We start from the raw sequence: 17815 nt of genomic DNA, 5'->3' as shown, positions 1-17815 counted from the left end.
GTGAAGTCCAATTTCAGTGTCCAGTAACAAACTGTATGGGAACATCAGCAGACCCACTGGTCTGTGACTGCTTTCTTGGTGCAATAGAGCTGAGTGGATGGAGCAGAGACTATGTAGACCTTTGCTACAGATACCAATGGGCTTCAACCCTGATTGCATCACCTGGGTAACTGAGAACTAGAAAGGCCAGAGTCCACCCAGGTGAAGTGATGATTCTAGTAATTCTACTATGTGGTCAAATTTGGGACTTCTGCTCTGGGTAATGTACTTACAAAGCACAAGTAAGCTTATTGTGAACAGATGTAAGGTAGCATAGTTAGAGGATGTTAGGTCTGTCAATACGGCTGTGAGCCATTTATTATTATTATTAAATCACTTTAGTTGGAGCTCTTATAACTCTTACAACATTCCATGCATCAAGTGTATTAAGCATATCTGTACATATGGTGTCATCATTTCCTAAATATTTACTATTTGAGCCCTTGGTATCAGCTCCTGCTTTCCCTACTCCCCTACCTTTGTGACCCTTGATAAATTATAAATTATTATTTTTTTCATATCTTACATGGACCACTGTCTCCCTTCACCCACATTTCTGTTGTTCATCCCCGCCCCTCTCCGGGGCGGGATGTTGTGCGCTGATCATTGAGGGTTCCCTCCTCTTTCCCCTTTTCTCCCTACCCTCCTAATATCACTACTCCCATTTCTGTTCCTGAGGGTTATCTGGCCTGGATTCTGTGTGTTGTGAGCTCTTATCTGTACCTGTGCACATGCTCCGGTCTAGCCAGACGTGAAAGGCAGGACTGGGGGATGAAGAAGCCTTAAAAACCAGAGGAATATTGTGTTTCATAGGTGCTAGGCTGTGCCCTAGCTGATTCATCCCTTCCTTATGACCCTTCTTGGAGGAGGTGTCCTATTGTCTACAGATGGGTTTGGGGTCTCTGCTCCAACTCCCCTCATTCTCAACAATATGTTTGTTTGGGGTCTTCTGGTGCCTGTTACCTAATTCTATTGACATCTTATAATCACACAGGTTGGAGTGCTTCTTCTATGTGGTCTTGTTGCTTCTCAGCTAGGCTTGTTTAACTTCAAGCCTTTAAGACCCCAGACTCTATATCTTTTGATAGCTAGGCACCATCAGCTTTCTTCACCACATTTGCTTATGCACCCATTTTGTCTTTAGCGAGCATGTAGGGAGGGTGAGCATCATAGAATGCCAGGTTGTTAGAACAAAGTGTTCTTGCATTGAGGGCGGGCTTGAGCAGAGGCCCAAAGTCCATCCACTTCCTCAATGTATTGCCATATAAATATATGTACATAGACCAATACCTCTATTTTTATGAATTAATATATGTACATAAGTGCACACCTATGTTTATACTTCTATCCATAGCTTTGTTTCCTAGAACTTTCCTGTTTCTTTACTTTCTTCCTTTCCCACCATCACACTCACCCTTCCGCCTCTTAGTAATTCCTCTCAGCTAGATTGCTATTGCTCCAACACCACCAGGATCTCTACATCCTCCTCGTTGTTGCTTTTAATTCCTTAGTTGTTCCCCTGTCTATGGTGGTGTTTGATCACCACTCCTTTCCCCTGCGTCCTCCTCTCCCCAAGTCCCTCCGGAACTGTTGGTCCCATTGCTTTCTTCTCATGCCTACCTTATATAGGTTTGTGAGCCATCCTCTATGACAACCTTCTCTATAAACTCTTTCGTGAATCTGACAGACCAAGCTTCCGCTATAGCCAATTCGGTGCCCAAATCATTCTTACAGGAAAGAACAAACAAACTTGCAGCCATTGAGCCTGTTCCTACTCATGAAAACTGTATTGGATCGGGTAGAACTGCCCCTCCGGGTTCTGGAGACTAACTCTCCATGGGAGTCAAATGCCTCATCTTTCTCCTGCAGAGGGGCTGGTGGTTTCGAATTGCTGACCTTGCAGACTGCAGCGCAATATGTAACCACTACACCACCAGGGCTCCTTTCTTACAAGAAGTGACTTATTCATGATAAATATACCTATGTATGTATGCTTATTATACAGGGTCTGCAATATATACATTAGTACATCAATGTTAATGTGTAAATATGCCTCCTTAAGTGTAGGGCCTCAGTGTCACTATGGGATAAGCATTGGGCTGCTAACTGCAAGGTCAGGGGTTCAAACCCATCAACTGCTCCATAGGAGAAAGGTGGGGCTGCCTGTTTCTGCAAAGATTTGCAGCCTTGGAAACTCCAGGGAATGATTCTACTCTGTCCCATTGGGTCCTATGAATTGGAATGGAGTATGGCAGTGAAGGCATTTACAAGAGTTAAGTAAAAGTCAGGTATTGAGAGAGTCAATCCTGAAGTACGGTTAGGCAAAATGAACATGGGACCCTAAATCAGATGGTTAGGACGCTGGCAAGGTCATGTAAACCAGTACCCAACAGAACCTGCTTAGCTACCAGTTATCGGTCAGAGACACGGTAATTAGAGAAACTCAGTGTCTGGAAATGCTGATAGCAATTTAACATTCTTCCAAAATCCACGCAGCTGAATTGTCTCACAGACCAGGGTCTTGACTAATTCAGGGAGCACAAATCTTTTGGGGCTTCCACTGTAGGACCTGAGCTAGAAATAGAGGCAGTAGGATCACACGTGTGATAAACTGCGACTATGTCTGAAGGGCCTTCCCTCATGGTGATTTGAGAAGCACTGAAGTAAAAGAAGAGATAGCCCCCACCCCCCACGCCCAAGCGTCCCTGCTGTCTTTCCTCCATCTTGAAGTCAATGCCTAGCTGTCAGCGGCCTTTCCCGGCCCCGGATCTCATTCTAAACATGTAGGTAGACCCACATCTGGGCCCAGGAGGACCTGGGGAGACATTTATGTGGGACCCATAAACAGGCTGAGAACTGACTAGTTCATACTGATAAATTCAAGAATAAGGTCAGGGGTATGTCTAGGAAATAAAGAAAGCACGTAAACACTGCAACACCTCTGTTAAACAGTAACATACGGATCCTTCAAAGTCCTGTCTGAGTCAGGTTCAATCTCTACCATGTCTTCCATTTGTCCCAACCAAGAAATCCAAATGCCAAGGTTGCCGTGAAAGCTCCAGGCTTAAGAACTGATGGGAACACCTTCAATACCCTAAAGTTTCAGGCCCTAAAATTTAGGAGAAAGGTCCTTCAGACATCTATTGGAAATATCTCCTCTTAGCTGAATCAAGATCGTGTGGCTTTTAAGGGCTTTGAAGAAAAGGAGCCGTTGTCTGTTTGTTGTGTATGTGTTGGTCTACTTTAATTTCCAATAAAAAAGCCTTTTAAAAGCAGTTTGGTAGTTCTCCTTTTTCCTCATATAAACACCCTCCAAACAGCTCCCAAAGTTTTATCAAGCAAACCTTACTTTGATTAAAATGGGTGTTTTCATTTTAAAAGGCTGTTCTAGCTTTAGACTTTAGCGTTCTTAGCCTCAGGTTCACGTTCAATAAATGTCTCTTCATTTTCTGGGGCACACAAGAAAGGTGGTTCACAGGTGCTTCTGAGAATCCCCAATCATGATCTAGGTGTCTGGTGGCTGCTATGATGGGGACTCATTCAACATTCATCAAGCAATTACATATCAGGCGCCGAGCAAAGAGCTCAGCTCAGAAGGGGCTTCATGGGTTGTGTTGCATCTAAATAATGGATGAATGTTATAATTCCCATCAAAACTAAAGAAGAAACCAGCAAACAGAGAATATTACATTTCTGGTTAATATATAAAGTTACTGCCCATTATACAGTTCTCACATTTGAGACAAGGATAGTCAAATATTTTGTCAAATACCAAATATTTCGTTAAAGTGCGGCTGCAAGAGTACGCCGGAGGCTTCCAGTTTGCACCCGGATGTAAGGAGCGTGAGTACTAACCGTCCCATCATTACAACAAGAAGAAAGCTAAAGAGCGAAACCAACAGCTCTTCTCGGATCCTTCGAAAATCTGAATTTCCAACCAAACACAGGAGAAAAAGCTGGAGAAACAGAGCAATACTGAAACTCGCTACTTACCAAGAGCAGAAATCTCGAGCCCTGCAGCCGCCACCATTAAGCCTCACCTAGGCAGGGATACTTAAAGAAGGGTAATGGAGTAAGTGCTAGAGACTGAGCGTGAGCTCATTTGATAAAAGCTCAGGGGGATCAGCTGAGAGTGGGCGTGGCGCATGCTTTTGTGAATCTCACCTACAGGAGTACTGCCAGGTTTTTACCCAGAAGGCCCAAGAAAAATCACCTGGAGCTTCTGGCAGGAAGAGAATAGCAAACATTTTGAAATATTGCCTCGCCCTCTTTGATAAGAGAGAGACTAATTTCCCAGGGCCTGGACAACATGTGTTTTTATTTGAGTTGAATGAATTTAGAGGAGGGAAAATCATCGAGTCTTCCTCATGGGAGCGAAGAATCACCAAATTCTAGCTTTCTTCTAGCCAAATGTTGTGCTGAAAAAAACAACAAGCAAACAGTCACAAAGAGGCAAACATCACAAAATAGCAAGGCCCTTCAATGGAGAAAGGGTAGTCTTTTCAACAAATGGTGCTCGACTAAATGGGCAGCGTCATGTCAATGAGTCCATTTAGACACAGAGCTTACACACACACACACACACACACACACACACACACACACTAACTCACTATGGATGACAGACCAAAATGAAGCTGCAAAACAATTCCATGTCTAGAAGACAACAGAGGAGAAAATCAAGGTGACTTTGGGTTTGGTAATGACTTTCTATGTATAGCATCTAAAGTGCAATCCATAAAAGGAAAAAGAGACGTTCGATTTCCTTAAAATGAAACACTTCTGTTCTGGGAAAGACACTGTTCAGAGAAGGAAAAGACAAGGCACAACCTGGGAGAAGATATTTTCAAAACACTGATTTGATCAGGGATTTTCATCCAACACATACAAAAATTTCTTAAAACACAACAATAAGAATAAGATAAAAGAATAATTTATAAACTATTAAGGGTTCAGGGGGGAAGAGGGAGGGGAGAGCGGGGAGGGAGGGGGAGGGAAAAAAGAAAAACGAGCTGATTCCATGACCCCAAGTGGAAGGCGAATTTTGAGAACGATGAAGACAACGAATGTATAAGGGTGCTTTACTCAATTGATGTATGTATGGATTGTGATAAGAGTTATATGAGCCCCAATAAAATGATTTATTAAATTCAAAAAAGAAAATAAATAATGGCAACATATTTACAAATGTGCTTGACACATGGATGGATGAATTGTGATAAGGGCCATAAGAGCCCCTAATAAAATTATTTTTTTAAAAAAACACAACAATAAGAAACCAAACCACCCAACTATAAATTTGGCTGGTGATATGAACAGGAACCTCACCAGAAACATACAGATGGTAAACAAGCATATGAAAAGATTCTCCACATCATGCCTTTAGGGAATTTTGCAGACCAAAATAACAGGGAGGCACCACAGCACGTGTGCCCCTGCTGTCCACTTCCAGTTAGTTAATCCTGACCTGAGCCTGAGGACCTGTCCTGGAGACTCGAACAAACCCAGCGAGGACGCTGAAAGAACAAAAATATCAACCATCGTTTATAGCCAGCGGAGTAGTGTAGCTGTTCCAACCACAACCACTAAACATCTCTTCCTAACATAGTGCTTGTTTGTTGCCGATTCTGTGAAATACAAAAATAAATAAAGGATGACTTGGCATGACTGGTGTTGTGTGCCATTGATTTGATTTTCACTCACAGTGTCCCCAAGTGAAAACGTAGAACTGTCCCATGAGGCTCTCTTGGTTGTGATTTTACCGAACCAGTCACCACGTCTGCGTTCCTCAGAGCCTCTGGCTAGCATGGAACCAACTGACCTTTTGGAGAGCAGTCAACTGCTTACTGGTTGTACAGCAAGGACTTCTCTGGTCTATAGCCATCAGGGGAAACTGGTTATATATACACACAAACATTTTATTTATTTATATATAATAAAGTATTTTATATGAAAAATATAAACATTGTATTTAAATATGTCTAAGAATATATGTAAGAAAGTATATATATGTACACATATATATGTATATATTCTAGATTAGATATAGGGGAAAGTTTCCTGACCCCATTTCCTAATTCTGCTCCAAAGTGGTTCTGGTGTCAGAGGGAGGGCATCGAATATGAAACGAAAGCACACGAGAGATGCTCCCAACCTGCCTCCCTCCAACTGGAAGCAGCTGGGAACTAGCCTGGCCTAACTAACCATCAGCCTCAGTTTCGTGGATCTTCCAGTACAGACAGTGGGATGGCGCACAACATTTGCTTAGTTAAGATACCTCGTTCGGGTGTCACTCAGCCATTGATGAACTATGAGCTGACAAAAAGAATGATTTCACCATAATAAATCAACAAGAAAGCTAGCTTAATTATCCTCGAATTTCATTAAACTTGTTATAACTGAAATTTAAAAATAAGTAATTGTCTTTCCTTTCTTCTGTTCTTGATATGACGGAACTCAAACTCGCTGCCCTGGAATCGCTGCTGACTCACAGTGACCCTATAGGACAGGGGAGAACTGCCCGTGTGAGAGTCCGAGACTGTAACTCTTTACGGAGGAGAAAGTCTCACCGTATAAACACGCTGCTGATGCCTTTACTAACAGCATAGTCCATTCCCTATAAGGGAAATGTACTGGAATTAAACTTCAGTTTTCTACTAATAAAATGCAATGCCAACATGCATTGCTCTATGTAAAAGATATTCAACAGGTGAAAAGGTTTGTTAAGCAGCCATGCAAATTACATTTCTTTGAAAACATTCCTGCAGGAAAGGAAAATGATGTTCCCGGCTTTGCCATGACATTTAAGCAATAATGAAACATTTACCACCAGGGTTCATCGAAATGCGCTATGTAAAAAAAACCCAAGTTAATTCTTTGGCTTTCACGAATGAATTAAAACTTGGTGCTATATAATAATAAATTTGATCCCAAGCCACCGCCATGGAGTCCATTTTGACTCAGAGCAACCCTACAGAGGGTGCCCGGTGCTCTGTAAATCATCACAGGACTAGACAACCCATCTTTCTCCAGCAGAGTGCTGGTGGGCTTGACCCAGGCACCGTGCGGCCGGCAGTCCAAAGGCCACCCTGTGCTGGTACTGGATGCGCGGCTCATCCTGATCCTCCGCACAGCAGAAACACTGCCTGATACTGCGCTAGCCTCACCACTGTTCTCACCACTGCTGCAGCCAGTGTGTCAATCCACCTCACCGAGGGTCTGCCTCTTTTCCACTTCCCCTCCACTGTGCCAATCTGATGTCTCTCTCCAGGACTTCTCCCTCCTGATCGCCTGTCCAAAATACATGCGACGAAGAAGTCTTGTCATCTGCTTCCGAGGAGCATTCTGGCCGTACTTCTTCCGAGGCAGGGATGCTTGTTCTGGCGACATACACGATTTCCCATTCTTCACCAGCACCAGCGCCCACCCTGCTCCCTACATGCCTCTTTCTAGATTCTCTTGTGCTCCAGTCCCTCCTAGCCGAGATGACAGCCAAGGACGTCCTGTGGGGCCTTTCCACTCTGTCCGGTGCAGTTGTTACCAGGTGGAATCCACTCAGCAGCACACGACAATAACAGATGCACAGCACAGTAAATAGACCAAGATCCTCTGGATTCTATCTTTAATATAGCAAATGCTGTGGTACGTGAAGTGTATGCCAAGGAAAACGGAGAAAGCACTAAGCACAGCCCTCCGCTGGCTCTCGTGTAACAACTAGATACTGGCTAGTGTCGGCAGGCTCGGGGAGCAGGAGGAACCGCACACTCTGCAGGCTGGGAAAGCAAAATGGTGCCGTCACTCTGGGAAACAGTCACAAAGTGAAATATTTACCATGGGACGAAATGAACCAAACCCGGTCGGCCATAATAGCTGAAAAGTGGAAGCAACCTAATATTCATTGACTGATGAATGGATAAGGCAAGAGCGATATGTCCACACGATGGAACATTGTGTTGTTGTTGTTGTTAGGTACCATCACGTCAGCTCTGACCCATATGGCCAACATCGCACTGTCCTGCGCCATCCTCACAATTGTTCCTGTGCCTGAGCCCTTCGATGCAGCCACTGGGTCACTCCGTCTCGTTGAGGGTTTCCGTCGCTGCCCCTCGACTTTACCAACCATGATGTCCGTTTCCAGGGACTGGTCTCTCCTGACAATATGTCCAAAGTATGTAAGCCAAACTTTTTCCATCGTTGCCTCTAAGAAGCCTCTGGTCTTACTTCTTCCAATACAGATTGGGCTGTCCTTTTAGCAATCCATGGCACTTTCAATATTGTTCTACAGTACAATTCTAATGTAATGTGTCTTCTTGGTCTTCCTTATTCAGTGTCCAACTTTCACATGCACATGATGCATTGGAGAATACTGTGGCTTTAGTCAGGTGCATTTTATTCCTCAAAGTAACATCCTTGCTCTTCAATACTCTAAAATTGTCTTGTGCAGCAGATTTACCTAATTCAATACGTCTTTTGATCTCTTGACTGCTGCTTCCATGAGCGTTGACAAGTAAGGCAAACTCCTTGACAACTTCAAACTTTTCTCCACTTATCATGATGTTACCTATTGGTTCACTTGTGAAGATTTTGGTCTTTACACTGAGTTGTAATCCACACTGAAGGCTACAATCTTGGAACTTCATCAGCAAATGCTTCGATTCCTCCTCACTTTCAGCAAGCAAGGCTGTGTCATCCGTATGCTGCGCATTGTCAATAAACCTTCCTCTGACCCCGATGCTGCATTCTTCTTCATATAATCCAACTTCTCTGATGTCTTGCTAGGCATATAGATTGAGCAAATATAGTGAGAGGGTATAACCCCGTCACACACCTTTCCTGATTTTAAACCACGCAGCAATCAATTCCTTGTTCTGTTTGCACAACTCCCTCTTGACCCATGTACAAGTTTCTCATGAGCACGATGAAGTGTTCTGGAATTCCCAGGTCTACTGTCATCAGAGTTCAATGAGATGTTCTCCAAATTCAGGTGGGATAGACTCAAGATCTATCTGTTCCCATGGGCTTGTTTTCATTTTCTCCAGCTTTATCCTGAACTTGCCGGTAGAGATGAGCAATTGATGGTCTGATCCACAGTCAGCCCCGGTCTACTCTTAGCTGCTGATGTTGATGTCATATCATAGTGGACTATTATTACTCACTCTCACCGCCATGGAGCCAACGCTGGCTCACAGCAGCTCTATAGGAGGGGCTAGAACTGCCTGGAGCTTTTGAGATGATTGTTTACGGGAGCAGAGGCCCCATCTTTCTCCTGCAGAATAGCTGGTGATATTGAACTTCTGACCTCTTGCATCTCAGCCCAATGCATAACCAGTACACCACCAGGGTTCCTGTTGTCCCACTAATCCCCTCTAAAAAGGAATGCTGCCACGTGGACCTTGAAAACGGTATGCTAAGTGAAAGAAACCTGTCGTGAAAGAGTAAACGTTGCATCTGTATGAAATGCCCAGAACAGGCAGATACAGAGACAAGAAGTAACTTAGTGGCTGCCTGGGGCTGGGGGTGGAGTGGGGTGGGGTGGGGAGCGGGGTGTTGGAAAGTGATAACTAAAGGGTATGAGGTTTATTCTGGTGTTGGCGGGCAGGGAGAGGGTGAACCTGCTATAAACTTATTGGAGGGGGTTGCTCACTGTGAGTACACTGAAAACCACTCAACAAGTACACATAAAGTCAGTTAGTCCCACCAATTTCACTCATAGTGACCCCGTAGGGCAGAGTAGAAAGTATTCAAGAGCGAACTGCCAGGCGGCATAGCAGGTAACACTGGCTAGAAAGCTCCAGGTAGTTTATCTACCAGCCGCCCGGAAGGGGGGAAATAAGGCAGTTAAGCGTCTTGGCAACCCCCAGGAGCAGTTCTATCCTACCTTACTGGGTCACCAATTGGGTCCGGATCGACTGGAGGGCAGTGTGCTTGGTTTTTGGAATGGTCTCCAGGGACTAACCAGCCTTTCTGTTAGCAGCCGAATGCTTCACCATGGCGCCATCAGGGTTCTGTGCACGGGTGAATTGTGTGTCCTGCGATTAAAATCTCAATGCCGGTGAGGAGGGTAGTGGGATCACGCTAACTGCCATCACAAAGCACCCGGCCCTGGCAGTCTCCCCATCTCCATTCCCCCCCACCCCCACCCCCAGCAAGCTGCAGGGCCTGATGACTCAAAGGCTTTGGTGTAACTGGAGGAGCGGTCACGAAACCAGGGCGTTCCAAGCTTCTCCCTGGTCCCCAGGCGTCACAGTGGCCCAATCCACCTCTTCCCGCGGAGGGTCCTGAAGGCCTCCTAGGTGTGAGTGGGGTCCCGCCGCCGCCGCCTCGCTCCCGGGGGACAGACACCTCTCCGTTCTGAGCGAGCGCAGGCCCGGCCCAGGCGCCCACAGAGGCAGGTCCTGGAAGGATTGGGCGGCCGACCGGGATCCTAAGGCGGGCGGGGCCGCGGGCGAGGCTCCCAAACCGGTCCCACCACAATCCCCGCCAGCCAGCTGCCGTGTCCCGTGTCCCCCTCCACCCACGGCTCCCCGCACCGCCAACTATTGCAGGCAGGACAATGCAAACAAGGGCAGCGGGAGGGACCCCGCCAGCCTCCCTGCCGACCCCCGACGGACGCCCCGGCCGAGGGGCGCACGCGGGTGGGTGAGGCCCCCGGAGGAGGCGGGAGCCCTCGCGGAGGCGGCGTCCCTTCCCGGGCCGCCCGGGCGCGCGTCCCCGGGGCGGCGGCAGAGGCGGTGCGCCCCGGGCCGGGGCGGGGACTGGACGCCGCCGAGGTCCCGGCGAGCGCGCACGCAGCGGGGCGGCCCCACAGCGGCGGGCGCGGCACAGCTCGGCCGGCTCTTGGCTCCGAGTGTCGGCGCCGCTCATGGACGAGGTGCCGGAGCCCGAGGCCGGGGCCGCAGAGCGCGCGGCATCCCCGGCCCTGCAGACGCCGGGCTGGAAGGCGCCGGAGAGCGCGGAGCCCCAGGTAGGCGCCGCCCGCGGGCGCCCAGGGTGCGGGCTCGGGCCCGGAATGGGGCCGGGTGGGGGCGCAGAGGAGGGGGCGAAGCCGGCGGGCCTGCAGCTAGGCCGGGGTTGGGAGGGGGTCAGTTCCACTGATGGCCGTGGGAAAGTACACTTTCCAGGAGGTCCCGAGCCCCTACTTTCCCCGCCCTGCACCCGTGGGAAATGGGAAAGTTTACTTGTTTCGTCCTGGGTATGGCCTACACCTGAAATTGTTTGGGAGTTTGAAAAAAACAAAACAAAACAAAACACAAACGGAACCATTCGCTTTTCTGAGCCCGCAGAGGGAACCCTCCCCGCCCCACGGGGGGGGGGCACGGAGTGAGGGCCAAAAATGCACGCCATAGATGAGATCCCCAGGGTGGGGCCCTGGGCACCCAAGGAGCAGGGAAGTCGGGCTGGACCTGGGGGTGGCCTGGCCCTGCTGGACCAGAGCTGAAGGCACTCTTGGGGCTGCATCTCACATCCTGCCCTCTGAGAATTGCTTCCCCAGAACTTTCTGTGTTCCACTTCAGCCGGGAAGTTATGAGATCCGGCACTACGGACCAGCTAAGTGGGTCAGCACCTCGGTTGAATCTATGGACTGGGATTCCGCCGTCCAGGCTGGCTTTACAAAACTCAACAGCTACATTGAAGGCAAAAATGAGAAAGGTGAACTCCATTGACCTTGAAATTATGTATATTGTGGGTGAGTCCCATGATACAGTGGTGAATTTTCGCTTATTAAAGAAAGATCTTAATTAAAGAAAAATAACAGCATTAACAAAGGCAGGCTTAATGTTGGACAGACACATGAACCCTCCTCAGGTTGGTGAGCTCCCAGGAAGGTAGTTCTTGGAAGTGCCCCAGCCTCAGTTTTCCTCTCTGCTTCTACAAGATGAACTGGGGCTCCTGGGGATGAGGTCACATGGTGATCATTGACACCCCACCCCCACCCCTTTTCCTGGCTAGTGCTTCCGGATCATTTGATGGTCGGGACCAGAAACGACAAAGGAGTCTCATACGCTCTGTTATGCTACTACTTGTATTTGAGCAGGTCAGTTAGCTTATGGGACTTTCGTAGCTTCCTCGCTGCCATCAACCTCATTATCCTAATCATTAAATAAATCAATAAGGGACTGGATCATGTGATCTCTCATTTCCCTTCCAAAAGTATCAATAGCACCCAAAACGTGTAAATGTGGTCAGAGGGTGATGGCTTGATATTGGCTTTATATTTTCGCAAAGGTAAAAATGGTCTGAAATAATTGTGTCCATACTATAAAGTAAAAAAAGTCCAATAAAAAATAGCAGGCTGAATGACGTGGTCAGAAGCAGAAGTCAACGTGCTGTCATGCTCGCCTTTGTATTTAAGTACGTGTTTTGTGAACAGAGATGAAAATACAGATGACAGCCCCAGTGACAAGCTACGTGGAGCCAGGGTCCGGCCCTTTCAGTGGGCCTACCATTACCACTTCCCTGTACATCCCTGCTGAGCAGCAAGCCGATCCGCCCAGGCCTTCGGAGTCAGATGTCTTCATTGAAGACAGAGCCGAAATGACTGTGTTTGTACGGTACGTGGTGGGTAATTTATAGCCCTGCCGACTGCTCGTTTGACTTGCGTGCCCTGGCAGGGTAGCTCCCGTGTAATTTCCGCAGGCTCTTCACCTTCCAGAACCACCGTTCAAATGCATTTCTTGGTGTCTCCCTGCCTGCTGAGACTCATAGGCTACTTACTCACGCCTGTCACAAAATCTATTCAGAAATGAAAAGAATATGGAGTAGCTTCCTCATGGAAGACAAATGCAGCTTATATACAGTGACCTTGTACGACTGTCCTCACCGGCAATCGGGTTAGGCCTGAAAGAAGTCCCTTCAAACACACGACATGCAGGTTAGCGGCATTCCGGATGGTAGCTTTTCTCTTTGCTGCTGCCTCTCTGTCCTCCCCTGCTCCGCCGGCGTGGTAAGCCGACGCTCTTCTTCTTTCTCAGCCTCCATGTACTCCTGAACGGTCACAGCCTGGGAGTGTCCCCACCATCTCCTTGGAAACGCCCTGGCCACTTTGACTAGTCCTCTTCCACTTGCCACATGATTTGGGTCCCCTCCCATGGGGCCCCTGCAGCATTGAGGGAGGAGCAATCTGAACCCTTGATGGTTGGTCTTCCTTGAACATTGAGAGTGACATGCTCTTCTCTCTCTCCTCCTGGGGCTTCTCTCCCACTGCCCGCCCGAGGTTCACTGTGGCTGTCCCATGCCTGACCCTCCTGTCCTCGCCGCCACTACCCGTGTCTAAGGATTCCCAAGCCTCACACACGTCTGCAGCTCTGGATTCCCTACTTGTTGAGTGTCTCCATTTGGGAAAGCATCCTTCCCCAACTGCTCAATCCTTCTCCGCTCCTTGGTTCTGGTCTCAATAACGGGCCTCAGCAACCAGATGGAGATGGCTAGCCCAGGAAGGTCTTCATCGACAGCCTCTTCCCTGGTAACTGGCCCCCACTCCCCGCGGTGATTTCCTCCTCGGGCCATTCAAGTCATCTGTGTGTCACTCCGTGCTTAGCCCATGCCTGGCACTCAGTGCGTATTCAGAGGTATATTGATCTGCACGGAATTCTTTGCACCGCAACCACCGCCTATTTGTCCTTGTTGCTACTGGTCATCCTTCTCGCTTCCTGCACCCTGGAACTGCGTGATCTTTCTTACCACCGCCACCCCAACATGTTCCACATCTTAATCTGCTGGCATCCTTTCGCTTCCAGGATGAACTCCAGATTGTTTGCATGGGGCCCAAGGCCCTTTTGTGTTGCCTGAGCTGTTCTCCACTGACTGGCCTATCCATCCGGTCATGCCACGTTCCTCCACATTTGTTTGGTTACCTTTAGCAGAGGAGCTGGGGTGCAGAGATCATGTGCTGTTGGCAAAGGGGGGCCGCGGGACACCCCCCCAAGCCTCTCTGTGGGAGAAAGACGTGGCTGTCTGCCTACAAGCATCCTTACCATGTGGGGAACCCTTGGGGACTAGGTGGGGGGCCAGTTCTATTCTGCCCTACAGGGTCAACCTGAGTTGGAAAGGTTGACGGGGGGTTCGTATTTTACCTTTGAGTCCAAACAAGTCACTCAAGTTTTCCTTGCTCAAATGTGTATCACATTTTTTACATAAATAACATGCACCTCATTTGGATTTTCCCCCCAAGCTACACGCTTCTCACACATTGGTTTCCAATACATGTGCACTTGATGCAGTGGGTGTGTCATAGTTGAAAATATGGTAGTCATACCAGTACCCTTTGCAGGAGAGTAGACTCTTAACTCTCGGTGACCATCCATGTGCAGAGAACTGTACTTCACTGATTTTTCAGGGCTACGACTTTAAGAAGTCAATCACCAGGCCTTTCTTCTGAGGTACCGCTGGGTGGGCTCAAGCTCTTGGTTGGTAGTCAAGCATTTAATTGACACCCAAGGCCTTCCGTCTGATCAGCACTTGCCAGTCTCGAGAACTGCTGGGAGGGTCGGATGCGTTATTTACATCCTACTTTGAATAGGCACTTGGCCATTGGACTAGCTCTAGTACTTCTTTTCTGCTTCCGTAGAAAATCCGTGTTCATCCTTTGCAGAAAGCCCGGTCTCATCCTGCTGTACTTACAACTGCTAGTACCTTCCTCCTGCTCTTTCAGGTGCCCATGCCGTCTTCCCTGATTGCCACCGAGTGTCACCTAAAGCATAGTGACCTATTCCTAGACTGTCAGGAGTCCTGGTGGAATGGTCGATTAAGCACAGGGCTGCTCACTGCACAGTCAGCACAATCCACCCGCTGTTCCGGGAGAAATAAATGAGATTGACTGCTCTTAGGAAGATTTGCAGAACCCTAGTGAGCAGTTGTATTCTGTTCTCTGGAGTGGCTGTGAGTTGGATTGCCTTGCGGTCATTGGTTTGGATGTTCTTTTAGACTGTACGGTCCTCAGGAGTGGATGAGCGTCTTATGGTGTGCATGGCCTTTAGCCCCCAGCTCGGCCGGCACACTGGGGGGCTCTGTGCTTGTTTGTGTGCTGGTGTGAAGCTCGGTTTTCTGGAGGAACCAAAACATCAGAAAGAAATTTATCTCAGGAAAGAAATATCTATGAGGGAAAGGGCCCCCACAGCCTCAGATTCCAGTCTGTGGGTCAGATGCTAGCAGCCGCTTCCTGACTCAAGCAGCTGCTAACCAAGACTATGCTAACTGCAGGCTGATGGGGGCAGAGTTGAGTGAGCCCAAGGTAGGGAACAGGGGTGACCACCAGCCCACATCCCAGAAAGCAGAAGCGGGATCCACGCCAGCAGAAGCGAGGGCTTCCCTCAGTGTAAACTAACACATGCTGAGAAGACCAGCAGTTTCTTACTGAGGCATTCAAGATGTGATTTCAGAGGACATGGGATCTGAAAATCAATTTCTTTTAGGGACAATGCACTAAAATATGGTTCATCATACCCAAAAAAGGAATCACAATGTTTCTTAACCACTAGTCCAGGTTTCCTCAGCTCAGTGCCGTGTTCAGGGGTGAACACACGTCCATACAGGCCTTTACTCAACGGGGATTGGAAGGCACTGCATGTCATGAGTCCGTAGATGTTGCGAATGGCTCAAGGCTCTGTTGCTAATGGAAAGGTTGGCGGTTCAAGGACACTCGGAGGTGCCTTGGAAGAAAGGTTAGGAGAGCCACATCTAACACATCAGCCTCCAAAAACCCTGTGAAGCAGACTTCTTCTCGGACCCCCGTGGGGTTGCCATGAGTCAGAATTTGCTTGGTGGCAACTGGTGTTTGTGCTTTGGCTTTTCATATGTATGCCATGGATGATGCTAGGCACTGGGTTGATGTCGTTGACTGAAAGACGCATAGTCCGTGCCTTGAGTGCTTGGACTTTATGGGAAGCATGAGGCTAGGCTTGATCTTTTATGATAGCACGTCGCTAACAAAACGTACACTCAACAAAGGAAATGAGGGCTCTTGTTTCTAAGCTTCTTTGTAACCTGCAGAATGGAAACCACTTGGTCAACATGTAAGCAACACCGCCAGTGTGTCTCGTCCTTGTTTGTTCTTAGCATGTTCTTTTGAACAGACTTACAGTCTGCGCTTAAGCTTTTGTTCGCTCCCCTCACATATTCTCAGTGTCAGCCTTTCACCTGTTTTGTCTGCCCGTTCCTCGACCAGCCTCCTGCATTTGGCCTCTCCCTGACATTCTGGTCTCCCATTTCCCCGGCCGTGTTCTTTCCAGATTGGATCCAGTTACTTCTCTGCTCATCAGCCTGCAGAATAATCGCAGAGGGCCGTAAGAGGCTCCGACTCATTTTCTGCCTCACTTTGAATATACTTTGTGTTTTGGGGCACCCGTGCCTTGTTGAATTAACCATTGTCCCCTCCTTGTTGGAGCTGGCCCCTCTTTCCAGCAAACCCGCCTGCTGGCTTTGACAACCACCCCTCCCTCAGACTCAGCCCTCTCGATGTTCCTGCAGCACCTAGACCCTACTTAGACCCAGAACAGAGAGCGCCCAAAACGTTGGCCTCTTCCATTACACCGTCACCTTGTAGAGGTCAGGACGCCATCATTTCCATCTGGTCCAGTGCCTGCCCTTTTCCTGAGGAGAGGAAGAAGGGGGGAAGTTTGATAGAAAAATCACGAGTAAAAAAAAGAGGACCTGATGCAAAGGGCTTACGTGGGGAGCAAATGCTTTGAAATTGATGAGGGCAAAGAATATACAAATGTGCTTTACACAATTGATATATGTATGGATTGTGATAAGAGTTGTATGAGTCCCTAATAAAATGTTTAAAAAAAGAAAAACCCAGCGTCTGGAAGGGGGCTCTGTAAGCGGATGACCATGGCTCCTCATTAGCCCTAGCCCCTTCTGTTGATGGGCAGATGCTCCTGCCCTTCCCCAACTCTCCTGAATCTGCAGTTCAGCAAGATCCCAGGCGACTTGTGTGTACGGTAGTTTGAGAAGCACAGGGTTGGAGCACCTCAGAACACGTCCCTGGCAAATCTTTCTGTCAACAGATGGGGACGCAGGCCCCTGGCTGGGCCTTCTGAGTGTGCGTGAGGCGCTGTGGGGTTGGGAACCGAGGATGGGGGGCTGGGGAGGGGGGTAGCTGAAAGGACTGCACACAGCTTTCCCGGTAACCACCCTGGCTTTCCCTTGCAGCCTGGCCGCTACGGCGTTAGCATCCTCACTCGGACTGACTCGTTTTCTCCTTCGTAGGTCTTTCGATGGATTCTCCAGTGCCCAGAAGAACCAAGAGCAACTCTTGACGTTAGCGAGCATTCTGAGAGAAGAAGGAAAGGTGTTCAATGAAAGGGTTTACTACACTGCCGGCTACACCAGCCCTGTTGAATTGCTTAATAGAAATAACGAAGTTTGGCTGATTCAGAAAGATGAGCCCTCCAAAGAGAACGAGCCAGAGAAGAAGGCTCCATAGCCAGGGGCAGAACCCCCATTTCCGAGCACGGTCGACACCACCTACAAATAAAGTGTCCGTCTCCTGCTACGGCTTATTTCCAAGGTGGCTCGCGACTGCCTGGGGCTTTCTCGAGAGTTGCAGGTAGGATAACTGGGAGTGTAGTCTGCATATATGGGTACTGGTCCACCGTCCTTCTGTGGGGGTCCAGGGAAATAGGCTGATTTCCCCTTCTTTCCTTCATCACAGTGCAGTTGGAAGTTATCCTCACCAGAGTTATCAATAAAACATGCCAAGGTTTACCCCGTGTGGAACCATAAGGCAAGTCCAACCGGCTACAAAATTCAGATTGTCTCCAATGACTGCTGCTGC

General features: G+C 48.4%; 1 protein-coding gene across 1 annotated transcript; it reads left to right on the top strand.

Annotated features, from left to right (window-relative positions):
- Nucleotides 1-10816: 10816 nt before the first annotated feature.
- On the top strand, nt 10817-17533 carry HEBP2 (heme binding protein 2). The gene is made up of 4 exons (XM_075554478.1): nt 10817-11002; nt 11553-11688; nt 12410-12590; nt 17248-17533. The coding sequence occupies exons 1-4, from the start codon at nt 10901-10903 to the stop codon at nt 17462-17464; spliced, it is 636 nt and encodes a 211-aa protein (XP_075410593.1). The 5' UTR covers nt 10817-10900; the 3' UTR covers nt 17465-17533.
- The last annotated feature ends 282 nt before the right edge of the window (nt 17534-17815 follow it).

This window comes from Tenrec ecaudatus, chromosome 7 (assembly GCF_050624435.1).
Source record: "Tenrec ecaudatus isolate mTenEca1 chromosome 7, mTenEca1.hap1, whole genome shotgun sequence".
NCBI lineage: Eukaryota > Metazoa > Chordata > Mammalia > Afrosoricida > Tenrecidae > Tenrec > Tenrec ecaudatus.
The sequence above is the reverse complement of the archived record's forward strand: the minus strand, read 5'-3'. Positions and strand labels throughout refer to the sequence as shown.

What these genes read in the sequence shown, in the direction of transcription:
- HEBP2 (XM_075554478.1), top strand. Translation starts at nt 10,901, where the DNA reads ATGGACGAGGTGCCGGAGCCCGAGGCCGGGGCCGCAGAGCGCGCGGCA. An exon ending in CGGAGAGCGCGGAGCCCCAG is followed by an intron (nt 11,003 to 11,552) that starts GTAGGCGCCGCC and finishes GTTCCACTTCAG; the next exon opens with CCGGGAAGTTATGAGATCCG. An exon ending in GAAATGACTGTGTTTGTACG is followed by an intron (nt 12,591 to 17,247) that starts GTACGTGGTGGG and finishes TCTCCTTCGTAG; the next exon opens with GTCTTTCGATGGATTCTCCA.